General features: G+C 37.5%; 1 protein-coding gene across 2 annotated transcripts in view; it reads right to left on the bottom strand.

The window, feature by feature from the left end:
- Positions 1–12,555, bottom strand: part of FNBP1L (formin binding protein 1 like) — a 57,302-nt gene extending 44,747 nt beyond the window's left edge. For both annotated transcript variants that reach the window (XM_074906582.1, XM_074906583.1), the window contains exon 1: positions 12,380–12,555. In XM_074906582.1, coding sequence (XP_074762683.1) covers positions 12,380–12,403 — 24 coding nt within the window. In that variant the 5' untranslated portion in view covers positions 12,404–12,555. The remainder of the gene's footprint in view (positions 1–12,379) is intronic.
- Between the last annotated feature and the right edge of the window lie 10,496 nt (positions 12,556–23,051).

Genomic DNA, 23,051 nt, shown 5'->3' with positions numbered 1-23,051 from the left:
GATTTCTGAATCTGTTTATCTTAGAAACAACTTTATTCATTTTTACAACTGTAATGAGTAAACGAATAATAGCTTTTCTGCAATAAAATGGATGTAATCGGTAAAGAACTCAAATGGAAACGAGTGGAGTCCCAGTAACTGCAGCAGAATACTGAACAGCAATAAAATTGGGCCACATCATCAATAAGTGCACAACTAGTACATAAATACTGAGGTGAAATCAGGCATATAAAATCATAAAGAAAATACAAAATAAAGGTGTTTTTCTCAAGATGTAACTTAGGATTCCTAATATTAATGTAGGATAACAGCATATCAAATGTAATTCAAATAAACCACTTGGAGCTGAAACAGTAAACCTTTTCCAGTCAGATGAATGTAATTGGATGAGCCATACTACCTTCTGTCAGCTAGTATTAAATACGACTTGACTGGAAATGTCTTTTCCTATACTGTCCTTAAGGTTTAAAGCCAAAAGATAAAACCCATAAACTGCACATTTAAACACTGTATAAAACACATCCGCATGATGAAAGTTTTAAATGCTAAGTACTACAAATAGTATAAAGATCACAAGAAACATATACATATTAGGTCTTTGTTAGAAATGTACTGTTCTCAGTTTCCCAGCTCCAGTATAGATAAAATAATAGCAGTACTCCCACCTAAGGTCTGTATGAAGATGAAACAGCTCTCCTTCTAGAATTAAAACTCTGGGTTGAAACTTGTGTTTGAAGCACTATTCCATTGTATCTCTTTATTGAAAAAGCCTGAATGCTGGCCATTCAATACTATCACCTTCAGATGATTACATAGTTTCCCAAAAATTGCAAGGCATTTTATACAAATGATGTCAAGATGTATTTGTTACAGAGCCCACAATTATAGTCTTGCAGTACAAACCAGACAGAACATGGAAAAATCTAAGAATCACTAAGCATAAATACCACTGGCATCTCATCTTTAAGACTTTATTTTAAACCTCTAAGAAAATTACTTCACTTCAACTATTGAAATTTCAGCCAAACTAAATGACATCCCCTCAGAACCAAAGTAATTGAAAGTCCCTGGGTGCTAAGCCATCCAAGCACAAAGAGCAGGTAGCACACTCACCCTGCCTTTGTTTTTGTTTGCACCTTCCTGGTTTTAGAAGACTCCAATTCCAATCCACTGATTGGATGTTGCTTCCAATAGAAACCTCTTAGTTACATACAACTACTTCTACCTCGCTACTTCCTCCTCAGGAACACAGAAGATAAAGCTGAAATGGGGAATCACACTTGTATCTCTCAAGTACTAGGCTAGCACCTGAGGAACTGGAACATTATTCCTGGAAAGATAATCGTTACACTCCCTAGCACCAGTGCCAAAGTAAAATTGTTTCTTAAAAAGCCATTTTAGAAAGAAGTTGCCCTTGTTATTAGAGTTAGATCAGTCAGGAAAAAGCTACTTAATATTAATGTCATTCAAACTCAGGGAGATAGGTCCAAAAAATCTAGGTTATAGGAACGCAATAGCACAGCACAAATGAGAACACGACCAGGAACACAAAAGGCCTTGTGGCTTTTACAAAACAAAAGCAATCAAACTAAAGTCAAAATTAGTAACCCACAACCCCTATTTCCTTAGTCTCAACCTGAAGACTTAATCAGAGAACCACACCTCTTGCTATAGGAGTAAATATTTGAGTATCATGCCAAAGAGCCAGGATACTTCACAAAATTGCTTGGCTTGCCTCACATGGTGACATTTCTATTTAAGTTTCATGAAACTGTACAGTCTACATTGCCCTCGCATTACTTATGAAGTTGAAAAACCCCAGGCATTTGGATTTTCTTGATAAGATACTATTTATTTTCAAGTAACAATTTTTTCCTATTTTAAACATGCCATCTTCTCAGATATGAGACATAACCATACACTCCAGTGTTTTTTCCCATTTTATTACAACATGCTGAAGAACCTTTCAACACAAGTTCATCCTTTTCTTCCCCTTCTCCAAACAAATGTGTAACACCTTCCTGACCATATTGCACAGATCTCAAATGTCACCATCTATTGTTTAGCAAATTTTCCAGATAACAAAAAAAAGTTAAGATAAAACTTAATTAGATTAATTCTAAATCATGAGAGCAACGTTCTCACCATTCATAAATCCAAGTACTAGCCTATATCCTTGTTCTACTAAATCCCAGTTTACAGCAAAGCTCATAAGCCTGAAAAGACATCCCATTAAATGATTAAATTAACAAAAGTTATTTCTGCTGACTTAAATAATGCAGCGCAGCAACTACAATCTACAGATAGTCAGGAATCTTAGATGCAAAGTGATAACTCAGGACACACTGCACACATTACCACAGAAACACAGTGAAGGGGCCAGGAAGGGTGAAAAATAGAAGACTCTCCTGTAAGATTACCTTGAAGAACACATCAGTAGTGCAGTATCACTAGAGTATCTGCAGACTAAATCAGCTTTGCAATTACTCCATCTCTTAAAAAAATCTGGTCTAAAAAATTCCTGGTATACAACAGTTATTCTCAAGCACATTAATGAGGTCACTGATCCTGTGAGATCTTTGCTCGTAAAATGAACAAATACTGGTAAAATCAAATATATAGACAAGTATCTGCACTATTAGGGTCTAAATTAAAGTAGATCTAAGGGAGATGAGGGAGCCCATACTTGACCCATCAGAACAAAATTGTTTTATCAGTCCTCATTGATGGACCTTCATATGCTTTTCCATTTACTAATCATGAATTTGAACTTATTTTCAGAGAAAAAAACAGGATAAAGAACGTTTCATTAAAATGCCAATAACATGCGTCATCTCTGATCAGCTACTGCACTTTATTACTTTGTACCTTTTATAAACTAGGGTCTTAACCTTTGACTTTTCTTTCACATGAGCATTTGAGTTCTTTCCTGAATCTCAAATCTAGGTTCTATCCTAAGACTTGTTAACAATTTTGAGAGATTTTTTTTTTTTTTTTTCAAATCAGGCTTTCTAATTCCAACAGCAGCAGTCTTTATCCATTTTCTACCCATCTCATTTATCAATTACAGTAACACCCTCTTCTCGGTACTGAGAGATTATAATTTCACTCACATTTCTTGAGTGTTATCTCTCCCTGTCTCTTTGCATCCTTCGCTATTGCATCAAACATTAGCTTCTTCACCTCATTTTCAAGGGAACTGCTGTCTGATTCCAGCTCTATTACCTCATTATACCAAAGAATTATGGTGTGCTTTTCATGAGACTCCAACACTCCCTTGTACACTCCAACAAGTATTTCCTGCATTCTCTTAGGTTTCTTATGTGCTAATCCCTGCAAATGTGACAAAGGTCCACCACACTGCTACCCTTTGCTTGTAAGGCTTACAAAAAGAAACAGTTAAGATGCTGCAGCTGAAATCACTGCGAATCGTGCTAAACAACATTGGGTTCTGCACAACTCTCATTTGGCATGATCAGTAAATCTGCTGGAACTAAAAATTAACTGAATTGGGGATGGTGTTTATACTCTGTGTTTGTGTAGAACACACCATAACACAAGCCCGATATGTGACTAACAGTTCTAGGCACTAAGTAAGTACAAACATAAAATACACTCCAAGTATTGATTACAGATGTCAATTACCTTAAATATTCCTCTAATTGTGACTGACTTCATATAAATAGGGGGAATAATTGCAGGACAATCAAATGTCATAACAGATAGCTAAAACAGGAACAATTTAGCCACTTATTATACAGGAGGGGAAAAAAAGTGTTGGGCTTTAGAAATACTACAGTTTCCTCTACCAGAATACTACTCTGCTGCAGAGGCCAGATGCATCGTAGCACACGTACTGTCTTGGGTTCAACACATATCAATTATTTTCCTACTCACAGCCACCTAGAGCAAATGTTTATTTGAAAACATTATTTGAGAAGTAAAACATTATTTACCTTCTTCGAAAGAAATGATGCATCTGAGGGAAGAATGAAGTGTACAAGAAGCATACCCACAATCAAAGAAAACCCCTTCAATTATTCTGCCCACCAGAATTTACAAAGTGAGGTTTTCATATCTATTTGAGTTGGGCATCCATCATGAGAAAGAATCCAGCAATCAAATGCTGTCTTTCCAAAGGATTTACAAAGCAGATAAAGATCCAAAAGTCACACCCATCTTCATCACATCTGGTTCCCACAAGTATGCCAAAAGTAAGACTGCCTCCCAACTTTCCAGTGCAACTGCTGTCATATTTCAGGAGTTCTTCAGTGCTTAAATTAACACTCCAAATTCAAGTCAAGTGGATGTCATTTCATTGCACAATGCTGAAAAAATATTGTTTACTTAACATGGAACTACAAAAAAGCATGTTGTACTATTTCTTGTGTATCAGCCGATAAGAAGGGATTTGCATGGTACCTGTCTTCTGAATAAATACCTTTTAAGTCTAAGCATTACTATGAATACATACTATGATAAAACGGTGAACTTTGTTAGTACACAGCAGATTTTACCCATACAAGTGAAAAGTTTTAAACTGTTACTTCAAGTAGACAGTCTGATTAAAGAGAATGGAGCCAAATTATTAGAATTTGTTGCTTATTTTGTTTTGCTTCTACCATTTTAAAACAATATATTGCTTTGCACTTACACATTAAAGAACACTGAAGTATTCTACAAATGAAAGTATTGTTAGAATATTAATTTGATCTAAAAAAAACCCCCAAACTTCATTCCAATTTTACAACCCAACCAACAGAGAGAAAAAGTAAGTTTACTTGCCCAAGACCACACAAGAGTTCCACAGTAAAACACAAAACAAAATTCAGGCCTTGCAATATTAGCTTTTTAGCTCACTGTAAGACTGCACTTCTCCAAAAGATGTACAAACCACAATGCCAGAAAGCAGTTTTAGCAGTCTAATGCCCTTTTCATTGTAAATGACAAAGCAGAAGCAGAGTTCTGACTAAAGAAAAAAATCAAGGAAAAACTATTCATGAATCTCACATGTAAGTATTTCCAATGTCAACATGACTGAAATTAATAAAAGTAAGTACACCTGAAATTAAGCCCTTTCTTGTTCTTGTCACTTAGCAGGAAATACAATACTACTGCCACTTGCCTCTTAAACTAGAACTTGCAGTTGAGAAAAACCAGCAACTCAGACTAACAAATTTCTTGTAGATAATAAACTAACTCAGTGTAGAGGGTCCACATTTTAATGAAAACCAGAAGGTTTTTATTAGTATAATACCTTTTTTTTTCCTTCTCCTCCCATCCAGCTGAAGCACTGACATGCATCTGAAGACAAACCTCTAAACTTTCTGCCAAGAGAGCACTGGGACTGGGGTACGTAAACTCACTAGGGGCAAAATGAAACAAGCTGACTGGAATTTCAGCTTTCACTGAACAATTTGTTCACCAACACAAGGAAAAAGCTGAACATATCAGGACTTTGGGGAATTATTTTTCTACCAAAAAGTATTCAAGTTGCTGAAAAAGTATGCATGTGAGTGCTATGAACAACAAAAATTTAATCTGAAATATATTAAAGAACTTCCCCTCCAGAAAAAAACAAAACAAAAAAAAACCCACAACAAACCAACCCCCAAAAAAACCAACCCACAAAAACCCCTGTGTTACCCAATTACTGGCTTTATCAAGCATGCCAAAAAACTGCTCTGCAAATATAAGGACTGAAGTATTTAACTACTGTATTAATAATAAAGGATCTCACTCAGATCAATCCTTACAAGAACTAATTTAAATACAACAAATCAACTTTTACACATTTTAGACTTAGCAAGTTTATAGCATCAGTGACAACTCTACTCAAGCATTAACACAAACCTTCTGTCTTCCAGTATTTACTTGCAAACTGTTGAAAGCACAAATCATACCTAAATCCACAAATTTATCACAAATCACACCCCTCACCAAGAACAGAAGCCTGAACACATTGACAACAGACTTTTCCCTACTCATGCTTTTGTCCATCCTAAGTTTTGATGGATTTGCTGTTCCAAAGGATCATTATTTTGACAGATACACTATTTAAAGAAATTCTCTGCTTGGTTGAGATAAAATATCTTGCATCTCAAACAACCTCCTGATATTATCACTCAGGAAATCAAGCTGCCAGCTGTAGCATTTAGAATCCTGATATAGGCAACTCTCAGATTTTGAACTATGAACAAGGATACTACACACATTTCTAAAGAGACAGAAATATTTTTCCAGCATTTAGCATTTCCAGATTAGTAAAGTCCCATGTATGTCTGTACAAACTTCCTTAAAGAGTACATACATTTCCAAAGTACATACACAAGTGGGGCCATAAATAAAAACAGATGCCATTTTAATAGGTAACAGGTGATAAACAGTTTTCAAAACTGAAAAAATACTTTCTCAACAGACACTCAAGGGCAAAAAAATGTATGCGTTCTTAAATTAAATTCTGTTCAACATCAAAACCAAACTGATAGAAGTCCCAAGACAATGACTCACCCCTTCCTGGAAAAATCAGTAAAAAGGTCAGATGTTTATGAACCAGACAATTGCTGGAAAAAATACAGACAAACATTATTTCTAACTAAAACTTAATGCAATTGTTTTCATTCTGGAGCCTGAAGTAACTAACACATTCAATAATCAAATACTTGATCCTTATATAACTTTCTATTTGGAAATCTCGCAGATCTTCACAAGGATGAGACAAACTGCACAATACTCCTTGTGAAAGACTGTAACCTCACAGAGGTTAAGCATTTTATCCAGTGTCTTACCCATGACAGAGGAAATGTATAGCCATCCCATGCATCTGAAAACTGTAATTTCATACTTTGGCCACAAGACACATTCCTTGCACATATCTGCAGACCACAATAGCAAGAACACTGAATGACAAGAGGATCCATACAAAGTACCGCTTGCAATCTTTGGGTTAAGTTGAAGGAGAAATCTGGGAAAAACACATCCAGGTCTCATCTCGCAAACATCTATGTATTTAATAGAATATTGCCTTTAACACAGTATATGTTAGCATATAGAAAAAAAGTTTATGAAAGATTAAAATTCAAAAGCACAGAAGAACTTCCACATGGGATGGCTTGATACTTTCAATGTTTTTATAACTGTTTAAAAAAAAACCAAAAACAATTTACTTGCATTTACAATGCTAGTGACCACATAACCACAGTCATATTAATTGTAGAAAAAAGCTTCTCAGTTTCAAACTGCTTTGAAAAATTTTTTTTCATACTTACATTCTGTGGATGTTTTACATATAATTAAATTTGGAAACTTAAGATTAGACAACATCACCATACAATTTATCATCTTCTACAAAAAGGGAATATATGATTTTAAAACAAGAAGGAAACAATGCCTGAAGCAGGCATTGAAAGCCTAAGAAATATTTTAACAGCTTTTGAAAAACTACTGATGCAACTGAAAATTAATGTTTTTGTAAACAAAACTTGGGTTTAGGTACAGAATAAATTTAGTTTAAGGAAAGATTAAAAAGAGCACATCACGAAATATACTTTGATCTTTCTTTGGTCCAACACAACTCACTTCTAAAATGGTATTCCACAGTGCCAGTGGTTTCTTAATTATAAAAGATGGTGTGCTTCTGGCCCTAAGAAGCTCACAACAATAGTATCATTAAATCTTCTACAGCTTTTTTTTTTTTTAATCATGAATCTTAGCACAAAAGCCCTCAGCAAAATTTCTGCTTTAAATATTTATCAAGAGGTGAGAAACAGATGGCTAGACTGGTTTTACAGACTGAAAATGTTCTGACATGGTATTCAAACTTTTTCTGCCAACTGCTATTAAGGGGTTCACAAAGGTTCAAAAGACAGATCGTGCATCAAAAGCTGAAAAACATCCTTCCTGATTTTTTTAAAGAGACAGTAAAAACTCTTTTAATTAATTTCCAAGGAAGCCACTTCAGAGTGCCAATCACAGTTTCACTTGTTTCCACTCATTAAGCCAAGAACTTCATTATCAACCATCCTCCAGTCTCCAAAGCTCAATGAGCCTTTAGCATCAAAGCTAATGCACTACATATTCAATTTAACCACACAAAAATCCAAGACAACAATAATAAGATACATTTTGTTAAATATTCTATGTTGATGTTATTTGTACACTTTATGCCCATCACAAAAAGAACTCCAGATGTACAGAAACATACACACTGAACAGATGCTCATGCTGAGTAGATTCTTTAACATACCAAAATCCATCAACTTTATTTCCAAATATTTAATATTTACTAAAAAAAACCAATTTTAGTTCCATTCATCTATTCTTGCCTTGGGACACTGCAACACAGTCTGACAGTCAGACAGGGACACCTTATAAAGCAAGTATGCAAGTCTGCCTAGGACTTCAATGTGTAAATGCTCTTACTGTTCATGAGGTGAACACAAGTATGCTGAATTCAAAAAAAAAAAAAATGTTAAAAAAGTTAAAACTCTGAAACGTGTATCTAAATAAACAGCAACAATTTTGTTTTGGTAAAGAAGTGCCACAATGCTACTTTATGGTTATGTGACCCCTTTCATCAGATGATTATTGATTTAGAAATATTATCTAGGAAAAAGTTAAATATTACACACTGGAAAATTTAGCACACAACAGTCAAATTGTCAGAAAATATAATTTCAACTGGATTACAGAAGACTAGACTTCTCAGTTCTCACTACTCTGTTCTAACCATTAAGACAATATTAGCATCCAAGGCAGCTCACTGAAGTATCTCCGTTTTTGTGTGTACATACCATAAGGAATATGCTGCAGAGTGACCACAAAGACAAATGCACTGATGAGAATAAAACTATTTTTGGAGTAATACTTTCAAAATTGATCAAAATTGTTGTGAGAAAAAGAGCATAAAAGAGGAACATATTTCACACAGCATAAAAAACACAGAATTAAACAGTTCCAATGACAGAATGGCTTAAATCAATCAACATTTATTTTACTATTAGTAATTCACATTATTTCATTTAATGCTATCAAAGGAAACACAACAGGGAGCATGCTTAGCCAAGACATACTGAAAAGCACAAAGTGCCATTAACTACTTCAGCCTACTCAAGACATATATGTTTAGGCCAATGCACACTTACTTCAGAGAACATTAGTGTACTTGTAAAGATAGTTGCTTGAAAAACAAAACAACCCATAATCCAGAAACAGAAATAGCAGCTACAGAATTTAAAGAACTAGAAAATACTAGCCCATCAAAGAAAACCTTTCCCTTGTCATGTCCCTGCTATAACCATTTAATTAGCATATGCATCATTTCAATACCAGAGCAGCCGTATTAAATAAGTACCACATAAATACCAGACATGAGTTGCTTTCCTAATCCCCTAATTTTTATTCTGGCTCCTTATTTGTCTCTTCACTTCATCCATGTACACTTTTTACTTTATCAAAAACAGCATAAAACTCCAAGAAAAAAAAAGTCAGAACTATGAATCAGCATAAAACATCAATAATCAGCATGAAGAGATACAATTTTAGAAGGCAGGGTTAAGGAGACATTAAAACACCTGATAGAAAAATCATCAAACTTGCCTCAGTGAATCAGCAAAGCCTACATACATATTTGTAAATGCTCTGAAAAACTATCATCTAGATACCAGTCCTAATGGTGAAAAATTCCACTTTTATGACCACAGGTGCAAGCACTAATGAGGGAGAGGTTCAGGCTCAACAAGGTCTCCAGAAAACCTGCGCAGAACAGCTCTGCAGCTGGAGACTCTTAACACTCAACACCGGGAGTTGCTAGTGCCCTGCTGCCATGAGCAAACCCGGGGCAGCTTGGGCAGCCTTCTGGAGATGCACTGATGTAGAACACAAACACATCTAATAGTTTATTTACTCCTTGATCAGAGCCCTGTTCTTGAAGCCCCAAAAATACTGGTTTTCCTTGTGATTTTAACCTAGATTTAAGCTATTTTTTAATGAATTTAACTTTGTGCCAGATTTTTTAAAAATCATTTTTATTTGCCCAACACAAGTTGTTAAAACAATTAAAGGTTCAATATTTTTTTCAGTAAGAGAAGCACTGAATATTTTTCAAACTAAGAAAACAGTTTGCTTTATAACCCTAATAGATATTTTTAAGAGTATTAGATTCAACAGCAACAACAACAAAAAGGTACATTTTAAAGTATTATCAGAAGCTAGTTGTATTAGTTACAAACAGACTATTTTATGCATGAAGTTGGCCTCTTTAGTGTAGTTACAGGTATCTCCTGCTATCAAGCAAAAAATATATTGTTTTGCTGAAATAAAAGTGTTGTGGTAAGTTTTAGCTTAAAATTCTGGCATTGTATCTTCAAACTAACATAATAACAGGTGACTTGGGGAAAAAAACATATAGAGCTTCAGATAAAATTCATCTAGTTTCATGACACTGTGAATGAAATGTCTGTCATTAGAAGAAACTCTGAAGTCAAACATCCACCTTTTTATATATATTTCTTAAGCACAAAAGGAAGATAAACACTTTCTTACAGAACTGAACACAAGATAGACTACAAAACCTTAACTGTTATTTACAAACTGAACAAAGAAAGTAAGATTAAGAGGTTGCCAAAATGAACAGAAATGAGCAAGCTAGAACTGTTTTCTGAAGTGATACATACTTCAGTTCTTCCAGAAGAAAATTCAGTGCTCTCCTAAAATTCAAAACCCCACTCTTCCAAAACACTGACCTCCAACCTCTGATTTTAAGTATATACAAGCATGAGCTACAAAGACACACTTGTGCTGCCAATAAAATTCATGCTTTTTACTTAGTACTTAACTGTTAATATTACAACAGCTTTATATTTCAGTTGTTACAGCAGTGCAGTCAGTACTTCACAAGCATATTTTATCTGAATTCTCATCATGCCTATAAACCCTAGTTAAGTACAAGGTACTGTATAAAACACTAAAGTAACCCCTAAATATCTTTAAATCAGGCTTCTCCACGCAGTACACTTGATGCAATGCTATTACATCTTCATTTTGCATAGCCGGACACGACTTAAGTGGTTTCAGGAGCTTCCCTGGCCAAACTCCTACACCCCGCCCACACACTGTGACCGCAATGCCACAGCCCGCCTTTGCCTCTCCAGCTCACTCGGGGAACTAGTTGTCTCCCTGCCGAGCAGATCTTCGCTCCTCTAGAGACCAATAGCCTTGTACTAGAAACTACTAATAAAGGAATTTAATTCAACTACAAATTAAAAAAAAAAAAGTAAACGATAGGTCCAAGTTACAAGTTCCTGAACAGACTTCAAGCTGCAATGTTTAGCACTCTACAATTTTAATTTTTTTCTGAGCGCTGTCCTGTGCTTCAGTCTTTAAAAGCAAATACACGAAGGGCAGGCAGCATTTAAAACGAGGACGACGTTAAACCTTCCTATCTTTTTTTTTTTTTTTTTGCTTAAGCTTTCCCACGATCAGTGTCAGCTCCAGTTATAGCAGCAAAGAGTAGGAAATCCGACAAGAGAAAATAAAACATCCCACAACTGCCTGCGAGCAGGCAATCACTGTGCTTCACTCCGGCAGATTCCCTCGAGAGAAGCCCCTTCTTTACAATCCTCGGCACTGCCAAAAACCCTTCGAAGGAGGAGGGGAGGTTGAAGAAAAGATCTAACGCAGCACGGCCACAGGCCCACAGACACTGTCTCCTTGCTGCCAATTCTTCGTATTAAAAAAAAAAAAAAAATTACAGTATTATCCAATGCTCTGGGTTCCCTTTAGAGACAAAGCTATACAATAGCTGCTTCCAATTAGGGACGACAGCTCAAAACGCTCCTCTCGTCACAGCAGCCCGGCGGTTTTCGGGAGATCAGCAGCGCTGCGGCCACCCGGCCCCGCCGCCCAGAAGGGGCCCGGAGCGGGCCCCAGCCCCGGCCCCGGCCGCGCCGGGACCCCGCCCCACGCCAGCCCCAAGCACGCCGCCGGCCCCCGCCGCCTCGCACCGACCGCCCTGCCCTCCTCTGGCCGGGGAGGAAGGCGGGGGACGCGCACAAAGGAGGCGACCAGCCGCGGCCGTTACCGGGCGAACGGCGGAGGGCGAGGCGGCGGCGGCGCCCACCCCCCTGCCCGGCCCGCGCCATGGCCGCGCGACGCGGCGCGCCCGCAGCCCGGACGAGGCGCTCCCCGGCCCGCCGCCCCCTCCCCAGCCCTTACGCCGCCCCCCGCATCTCGGCCCCCCCTCGCACGCCGCCCCAGCGCCGAACAAAGCGCCTCGGCCACCGCCTCGGCCCCGGCCGCTCGGCGCCTCCCCCGGGGGAGCCGCCGCAGACAAGGGAAGGCGGCGAATCCCAGACACAATGAGCGGCGAGCCGGGACTCACCCACAGCTCCGTGCCCCAGCTCATGGCTGCTTCGCGGGCAGCGCCGGCTCCAGCAGAGGCGACGGCGGGGAGTAGGTGTCGGGCGGCGGCCGGAGACGGGGTCTCGCCGGGGAGCGCCGGTGCCCTCGGTCACTGGGGAAAGGCGGCGGCAAGAAACGACGTCGCTCCCAGCTCCAGCTCCGCCTGGCTCGGGGAGGGGGGGCAGCCGCGAAGGAGACTGGGAGAGGGGCGGGCCCGGCGCAGGCGGCGGCGGGGGGACGGGACGGGGTGAGGCCGCCGCTGCCGCGGCGCCACACGCAGCCCGGAGTCTCCCACGGCAGTGGGGCGCCGGGGGGGTCCCGGCGCCGGCTGCCTCGTTACTCATGAACGAGAAGGAGGGGGCGCCTGGCGGGAGGCCGCACCGAGGCCCCGGGTCTTTGTATCTCGCCGGCTGCGAGGCCTCCTCACCTCCCCCCGGGAAAGCGCTGACTCACGCCCGGGAGAGGCGGGAGGCGCACCCGCCGCACCTGGCACGGTGGCAAAAAAGAAACAACGAACGCCTTTTTTTTTTTTTTCTTAAACCCCACAGGTGTGTAAGTAAATCCTAAATGAAGAAGCTAGGAAATGCGAGACGTGATAGAGTAGTTCGATGATTCATATCGTTCAATGACCATAACAGGGAGTTTCCTCCACAATTAGAAAAGGAAGGATGTTAAATCCTTGTCAAAGGATTATTTTTTCCACCGAAGTGTCTGTTACGAAGCAACTAATAGCAAAGGCTCTGAAAGCTGAAATCCCCCTCTCAAGGCATCAATTTCTTGTTTTTCCTCTCATTTTTACATAATCATTTTTATAGGCTGCAACAAAAACTCAGTGAAAATACTGCTGTCTTCAGTCTCTGGATCATGAAACAAAAGTGACTTAAATCCATTTTTTCATTCCCAAGTCACCTTTCAGTGAATGTTCCTTTGCATTGTACTTAATTTCAGTTTAGTCCCACTTTCCATATGAAAGGAAAATGCAGGTTGTTCTAGGTGGATATGAAATTACTGTATTCAAACAGTAACATCAGAATTTATCAAAATAAGCAAATGAGATCACAGATCACCAACTTCATTTCTAGAGTGAAATATTTAAACTAGTCACGTTACGCAAGAAATGCATTTCGGTCTGTGGGGATCCACAAAATGAATGTCACATGCTGCGGTGGCCTATGTGTATGTTTTAGCAAGCTGGTGGTTACTGAACCTCCAAATTTTAGACTAAGATTAAATTCCACACTTGGGCACGCTTCAGTTGAACTGACATATTATTAACTCTAGATTGCATGCATTACCAAAAATGCCATGCAGAATACATGTTGAGGATTCTAGTACTGAAGCAGAAATAAATAAATGGCAAAAATAATAAATATATATTTGAATTAACTCAACATGCCTTTCAGGATTAGGAACGAATAATTTCCATTAAATGCTGTGAACATCAATCAAGATTTTGCTTAGCTGCCAGTTCGCCACACACCTTTATATGATTCTTCAAAAAATATAATCAGATTATATAATTGGATAACCTGGTTCAAAACACCATTAAGTGAAAATTTTAAAAATTTGGCCATTTTATATGTTTTTTATTTTAAATTAATACCTATGCTGTAACTTGCAGCATATATAATATTTTTTAAAAGAGGGATTTCAAAATTGATCGCACATTAATCCATATTCTACGGTGCCCTAACTAAGGTTTATAAATGTACCCAACAATCTGGGCACCTTTGGTTTTGGATGCCAGCATAATTTTGAGAAACAAACATACACTGAGCCTTTAAACACTTGAAGTGAGAGTCCTGACCATTTAAGTGAATTAGAAATTTGTTGCTGGCTTCAGGAGAACCAGGATTTTTTACTTTCTGATCATTTCAGGAAAATTCCTATTTCAAATTTCAGTTGAGATATCTAAAAATTAATAAAAATATCTTTAAAAAATCTAAAAAATTAATAAAAACATCTAAAAAAATAACTTCTGAGTTGAAATTTTCAACCTTAGAAGCCCCATTGAAGTACTCAAGATTAATCTACTGCAAAATGGATCCTAAATTCTACATCTATGGATTCAGAAGCTTTGAAAGTTAGGCACTTGACACTCAAATTTGAAATACTGGCCTTCCATTGCACAAAGCATAGATCAAGAGAGTTTCAATGTGTAATTTTTTCTTTATGTATATATATTTGTGGTTGGTTGATTGCTACCTGAACCCTCAGGTTCTTTTACTTACCTCTAATTTAAGAATTAACTAATTACTCCTGTTTCTGCAAAATGTGCAAGGCCAATGTTTCTACATGTCAGGATTTGTTTTCAATTCAGAACAATATAACAAAATTGAGTATTTTATGGTCATCTCTAACCATTTTAGAAGAAGACGACTGCAGCCTATATCACAGGTGCATAAATACAATACTTTGCTTCTCAGTAATGCTTAAAAAGCCTAATTCTAGCTAATGAGAGGTCTTCCCAGGACAAACAGGATTCCTTCTTTCCATGCAGCTCTCTTCAAAAAACATCTTAACAAGCCCCAGGGTAAAGCAAGCGTCAGGAGCTGGATGATGTTGCAGAGATCCTGGGTAACTTCACAACCTCCAGAAGAGGCTGAGAGACTGCTCTGAAATACTGTGTAAAATAGGATAGGTATTATCGCAGCAGCCTCTGGGCCATACCTACCTTTTAAGAGCATATGTACTGTATAAAAGGGAGCCATCAAAAGATATTACTGAACAGGCTTGGATTAAACTAGCCCCGGAACAGGAAAGTGTATTGTTGCATTAGAGCACTACTGCAGTAGTCTGGCTAATTATTCATGTTCAGAGGTTAACAATTAGACTTGGGAAGTAACACTGGTTAGGCCAGAAGCCGTACACATTAACATACTGTTTCTGGGACCCAGCGCAGTGTTTCTGCATGGAAGCATGAGCAGCATAGCTGTTATCAGTTCATTCACAACTAGCTCAGATCATGGTCCTTCATTGTGCAGTGCAGAAACACCCCTGGAGAATCAGCACAAAATCTGACTCAAAGGATACAGTTCACAATTATCTGAGATACAGCGGATAGCTGTTGCTTCTTCAGGAAAAGTAAACAAAACAGATTAGGGAGAGTTGGACAACATATATACACTATGGGGAAATGGAACAATGATTGCTTCCAATATTCCTGGAAATGCAGTATTTCTTAATCTAATCTGGACATATTATTTTAAAACAAAAAAAACCCAAATGTAAGCTTTTAAAGTCTGTGTGATATAGAATAAAACCTTCATAATCTCTTTTATATAGTTTTTATATTACAGGATACCAAAAAAATAAAGTGTAAGGCCTATTTCTTGCCAACAGATTTCAGTGGCTTATTAGTGTTTGAAATTAAATATGGGCACAGCTGTTTCAAGGCTGATTTATGATTTTTAGTTTGCTTTCAACTTCTTCCAAAAAACCAAATATATATATGTATCAGGTACATATACGAAGATGTGCACTTCACCTTTACTTAAACTAGGAGCTACCCCTTCATCAGAAAGAGAAGATCATAGCTCCTTACAACAATAAACTACAAAGGTAATTGATTCTAAGTTAGTCAAAAGACAAAAAGCACTTCGATTAAGTTATCACAGAACCTGGAATTCATAACATATTAAATAAGACCCTGTGATCAGATCAAATTTTAACTCATTAAAAATAGAAGTCTTAGCAGCATTAACACTTACCATTTCAGGTTCGCAAGAAGTCTTTAGGCCTTTTCCTGCTATAGTACGCTCTTGCTTTAGGAGATTCCCATATATATACACTGAGCTATGCTCGTCTTCAGTTTAGCAGTTCAGGACATGAAATGACCTAGCTGTAAGATGAGGGGAAGAGTCTACTGCATCTCTGCCGGAACTGTTACAATTAATCATTTAGAATTTTGACATGGTTTCTGTTATCAGGGATTGCAGCTGGCCCTAGGCCTAGAAGTAATTAAACAAATAGTACCTTACAGATTTTTATTCTTCTAGTCACATCCTTAAAAACACCAGTCTTGCGTGAAAACAAAAAAAATTTAAAAGTCTCACTCAAGAATACATCAAAGACATATTTATGTATTTTTTACATGCAGCAAAGTCTTTGTGATAAATTGCATTGTTGCATTGTTCTAGTATCCTTGTAAACCATTAGCATTTTCTGGAATATGATGAAAACTTATTTTTAGCTTAGAAAATTTACTGTTATATTTAGCTATTTTCCCCATCACTGACAAATTAATGCAGGCTTTAAAAGAAAACTGCCTGATTTTATTTTTAGACTCCACATCACTCCAGTTATTATAATAGTTATGTATTTTGTTCATTCCATTCACTTCTCAACAGAATCTGCTTGAGTTTACAAGTGTACCTAAGGATATTATCTTGGCAGAAAAACAATTTGCATGATTAATCTGGAGTAGCAGAAAAGATGTCTGGCACTCCCTTTGGGCACACTTTCTAAAGAGAGAAGCAGCTTAGCTTTTTATTGCCACAAAAATCAGCAGGACCAAACAAATTACTTCCAAATATCTCTTCCTCAGTGGGAGGTGCCATTAATCCTTTTCTCTGCTAGCCAGCAGTGTCTTTGTCATATTGAAATTGGATTTTTATTCCACAAAGAAAATGAAGTGTTGCAAAAACCAGAAGTATTATTCTTTTTGCTTCAAAACCAAAAGAATTTAGCTTCCACCTTTACACATGTATTTCCACCATCACCAGCACTCCAAGTGCTCCTTTTTGAAAATACTGATGTTCATAATGCCTCCATGCGGTGAGTGGGTAATCATTACTGTACAGCTCAGGAAGTACTTTGAGACAAAGAATAGGTCTTGACACTTCAACTTGTGCTGAGTTCTCCACAGACTTTGTTGTCTCCCAGAGGCTGGTTATTTAACCATAACCAGCAGCATGCAAAGAGTTTGTAGCTGTGCATCTGACTAGAGGCCTACTTCCACTGGGTTCCTATTTCAACTACTAGGCAAAATAAAATTACAGTTTTACTCTGAGTCTTGATTTTTGATTTATTTTTTTTTTTTAAGCAGAAAATCAGAAAGAAACTGTATTGGACCACACCACCTCTGCTTCAAGACAGAAGGAAAACTGCACTTATTAGTGCAGCCTCAGTCACTTGTTAGGATGACCTAATTCTAATTTCTCTCTAAATGTTTGTAGAAAGAACTGTACCCCTCCCCTCCCTTTTCCAATCTATACTGAAATGCATTTTATATGGCAGAAAAAAGGTATGTTTCTTCTTCTCTCAGCAAGCAAAAGAGAAAGACATGACCAGTGATCAGTTAACAGAACTGAAAGGACACTACTTACAACAGCTATAAATAGGAGGAAAATAAGAACTTCCATCTGCTTTTATGAAATACCCTCTATTCACTCCTTTTGCCTGCTCTACAGCCAAGAGCACATTTTTCCATGCCATATGTAGCCGAGGAAACATGGTGTCAATCAGCATCAACTAGCAATATTCCAAGTACAGACTCTTACTTCACAGGAATTTGCTTTTTTCCAGTGAAGCAAGACTATCACGTGGTAACTCAGCATTTCCTTGTGATAACATACAACTCTATCCCAAGCTGGAGGCTAGACAATTACCAAATGTCATGGAATACCCATAAATCATGATCTCAAAATATGATTTTAAATTCTTTAGTGCTTGCATTACCTGCTTGAACACTACAAATCCATCTGCTTTCACTGCACATACTTTCAGAATTACATCAAAACATAATCATAAATGTTTTCACTACCTTAATTTCTGATATCGCCAGTTCATCTAACCCATGTCTTCTCCATTCTCCCACCAACATCATCCATGCACATTTCTTTACATTAAAAGAACACTGAGCTGTATCTAATATGCAGAGTTAGGTATAGCTATGGTGAATTCTGACAGTTAAAATTTTAATTACCGTATTATCTACAGGCATAAAATTATTAGCTTTTAGATAATAACCAAAGACTTGAATAGTAACTGCTATATGCATCAATTAGCTAGCAGCTTTCAAGCAGAGTGTATGGATTGACATCCTGTATCAATATTGAAAGATGGAGAGTCTGTCACAGCACTAATTCAAGCTGTAGAAAAATGAATGTGTAGCTAAGGATCAGCAACACCCATTTTCAGACTTACTAAAATATTTTACCATCATCTGACTTTGAACTGTGATCAGAAATACAAATATATATGCAGTTGTGCAAAATCTGGCATAATATTTGAACATAATTAGTAACCTGGGTTACTGATTAATCTCATTAAAGGAGTTTTAATTTAAAGCTGGTTCGTGAATTAGCACCATAGACTGTAAGGTTCAGTTAATAGGTTTCAGTAGTTACAACACAGCCTGCTGAAACCCATTTCCTGAACTTGACAGCCGCCTGCTGGCAAGCGAAAGAATAAGCAGTATAACACAATACCAACCTGTTCCTGCTGTAATCAATGAGATCTTATTTCATTGAATAAGGTATGAGTTACATTAATTTGAAACTGAGAAGGCAAATGATCCCTTGATTGCCCTACCTTCCTTGACTTCTCTTCCTTCAAAGGATTTCATTTCAGTGGTCAGTGGTTTCATTTCAGGTGTCCTTCTCTTATTTTAAATCAGCAGTGGTTCCTCCTTTTCTCATGAAAAAGTGGTTGTCTGCATTGCATAATACCACATTTAACTGGTGCATATAAAAAACCTGTCAAAGGATCACAGTCTGGAAGGAAACTCGAGAGTAATTCACATATTGAAGAAAACTCTCCCCCTCCCACTATAAATCACATTAAAAGAACAGGAATCAGCAAATAAATCAACAATGGGAATGAGAACACAGTGTGCTCTGCATAGAATAGATATCCCACTAAGCAAATCAATTACCTTTCTATGTCTCCCTCTCACAGTAATAAAGATAGCCACAACTCTGTTTATCATTCTTATTTGTTCCAAGTGAGATTCTGATTGGAGACTAACTGTAGAAATTTTCAAGTAATACCAAAGAAACAAAACGAAAAATAAAGAAATCACTTGTTTAGAAAGTAATTTAACCAGTAGCCAATTGAATCCTAGTAAGAGTCTTTCCCCCCACATCCCTTTGTCTTCCTTTTGAGACAAGGTGAGATGCAAAGGGAAGAATTTCCTTTGCACATTTTCTTAAGACTGTTCTTTTCCCTCACTAACACACTATCTTTTAGTAGCCAGGATTCTTCCCTTTGGATTTATCACTACCTTGGGTATTCTTCTTATGTCCAGATCTCCTCAGCTGATAAACTTTTGAAAATTAAATACACAGAATGTAAGGGTTCAGTTGTGTTGTTACCACCTTTGTGTCTAATAGCTACTCCACAAAAAGAAGTTATCATGCCACTATTTCCTATGATCTTTTTTTCACACTAAAATATGCACCATTTTCAGCACGAAGTAAAAAATTCAACAGAATCTGAGGACTAAACTGCCTTTTTGGGTTGGAATATATACATCACTGAGGCAGGTTACAAAACCATGAAAAATCTATTTCAGCATTCAGAAGCTTTATTCTGTGTCCATAAAGGAGACAATTTTAAAATATGCTATTGTAACACAGTCAGTACTAGAGATTTTAGTTTAGGGCAACGTCCAATTCTCAATCCCTTTCTCAAATGATTAAAGCAAAAACACAGTTAAAGCAATCAGTGAAATGCCCTCTCCCTCCAGGCTTGTCTGCTACTATAGCCCTTCCCCACAGGACTGTGATTCATGCCCTAGATCCTTTTCATCTGTAAAGGGAAGTTAGTTCATCATTTTCCTGAGAGATTAGTTTGAGGGGTGATTTTTATCTCAGAACATCAACTAACACTTTTACAATAGGTAGAATAACATTTTGGAAAAGATAACAGCAGTGACAGACCGTTTAGCCCTCTGTTCTCACATCCTGCAGACAAAATAAATACCTTTTGCACATTCAGTCAAAAATTGTCCCTTTCATTTGAATGATACAATATCTTAAGATAAACTAATTTCATTTGTTTATAAAGCTTTAGTTTTGTTTGAATTTTATTTAGAACTGTATTTTTAAAAATAATTTTGTAAACATCTCAAAAGCTGTATTTTTTTTGTAGGAATTAAAACATGATTGTTTCAAGTTTCAAAGCATTAGAACATATTGAAAACAAGTAAAGAACAAGTTACTCATAATTTAAGGGTAATGAGTTTAGTTGCATAAAACTTACCCAGCAATCCCAGACAATATTCTAGACATCTAGAATAGATTAACACCAAAGAATATGGAAGATTTAAGTGCATATTTCAGAAGCAACTAAGTTTTTTATTTCACCTGCCTGAAAAGTAATTATCTATAGATGAAAAGTTGTACCAGCTAGCTGTTCACATTACAGTAGGAAAAAAAGTAATTCTTTGTTGCTCACATTCCTCCTCCATCATACAGATTTGCAGGATAGGATGGTGAATACTTAAAGATTTTTTGCATTACTAATACTGCCACTGCCCTGATACATTTAGTTCTCTTCCATGGGTTACACTGCTGCCTGAGAAAGTCATACCTGAAACTAAAAAGACAATGACTTTGATTTCTGTAGGTTTTCACTCTGTAGGTGACAGAATGAAACTTAAACATAATGTTAATGAAACCAGGTCCTGGCCCATAACCGGCAATCCCAAGCACTGTGCTATTACAAATAAATGCTTTCGTCTCTACAATGACTTATAACAAGTCTGTTTTCCCAATTACTTGCTCTCTAGATGAGTCACCCTTCCATAAAGTCCGACATGAAGATAACATCTTTTTCCTCTACGCAGTGCGCTACCTCTTAGATCTGTAGCATGTGAAAGTGTTAACTTCAAACCACAGCATGGATTGTTCAAATACCAACATTATTATACTGAGCAGTGTAACGCTGCCTATGCCTAATTAATGCTTGTACAATGCTTTGATGATATAAAAGTTTATGATTACTGACTAGTAACAGTATTGAACTAATACCAAAACTGCACTAATTCCTACTGACATGAGTGTGGAAATCATTCCAAGTTACACCATGCAATACTACTACTCCAACAATGTTAGTTATCCTAGGTGGGGGCTGAAGGGGAACGGGAGAAATCAATTACTTTTTTTGAAACAAGAAAAAAAAAATCTCTAAAGTATTACAAAAAATTAACCACATGAACATTCAGCCTTGAAATTAAATGTAACCTTTACATAATTTAACATGCCTCTTATAAATCTTCACCCGAGATATGCAAAGCATAGTTGCTCTTCACATTTAAAACTGAAGAAAAAGAAACAGGTTGAACTAAGTACTGTCAATCCTTACTTGAACATTTGTTTCAGGCTGTGGGATAAACATTTTCATGTTTTATTCCTGTAGTTGACATGACAATAAATCACAGCCATGAAGAATTAAAATCAAATGTCCCCTTCCCTAACATATGCAGGAGCATCATCTGCTACATATTTCTACCCTAAGTTAATCAATTTTTCTACCCTAAGTTATTCAATTCAATTTCAACTATTTCTGCTAGACACACCCACACAGCAAAACCCATGCTTACTGGATTTATGAACGATTACTGTATGAGATCTGGCATATCCAACTGGATTCACTCTCTAATCGTTTTGCTGCAAAACCTCCACTCCACAAGTATTAGTTCAGTTGCATTCTAGCACAGTACCACAGAAAAGAACAGCCTGCAATTCAAGCATTCACCGGATCTGTTTCTTTCCAGGAATGTACAGCTCCATCGTACTTGTTGCCCCACATACCCAAGAACTGGGATAACTACTTTCAATGGCATAATTAAATTCTCAGCATTACTCATTTCTGTAACTATGTTTGCATTGAACCAAAAAGAAACCCACTCATTTCAATCAGGAAAAAAATACTCAAACTAACCACAAACATCTTTTGGAAAGGAACCTATCATTCCTGATAGCCAGCAAACCTTAACTGGCCTACACTAAGCCTCACTGACACTTTTTCAGCACCGAGTTACACCTGACACACTCTAGTCACAGGTGGCACATTCGCTGAGTAGACTTTTAGCAAGTCCAAGGGATCAAAGAGCTAGACTGTCTAATTTATCTGTAAGTAAAATCCATCTTAACACTGGCCAGTATCCCACTAATGTGCTCCCACTGTGTAAGCTTCGAAGTAAAACTTTTCTATCTTAGATTATCAGCATAATACCAAAAGTAAATTTAGCACAGCATTCTCAACCTTCCATACTACACTCCTCCTTCCACATTGTTTTGTGCATGGATTACAAAATATTGCAATCCAACACTGGGAGATCGAAATGAGGTGTAAACTTCAGAGTAAGGGTTTTGCCACAACCATCATTAAATCACTTTATGCCCCGACTTGGCACTGTTTCAAAATGATGAAAAGATCAACACAGGCATTATTACACCCAGTCCTTCTTAATGGACTTCTTAACTTTTACAAAATCTCAAGAGCACCATTAGTAATTGTGGCTTTCAGATACTTTTACCATTCTTGCAGAAATTCCTTTCTAGTGTTTCAAAACCAGACTCAACTAGCCACATTTAAACAGTGAAATTCAAATATCATTTTAAGTATTTGATACTTAGAATCCTTAAGACACTTCCTTTAAAAGTACCTCAGTGTAGTAAATACTATATTCATTATCCACAGTG

Source organism: Athene noctua, chromosome 5 (genome assembly GCF_965140245.1).
Source record: "Athene noctua chromosome 5, bAthNoc1.hap1.1, whole genome shotgun sequence".
NCBI lineage: Eukaryota > Metazoa > Chordata > Aves > Strigiformes > Strigidae > Athene > Athene noctua.
The sequence above is the reverse complement of the archived record's forward strand: the minus strand, read 5'-3'. Positions and strand labels throughout refer to the sequence as shown.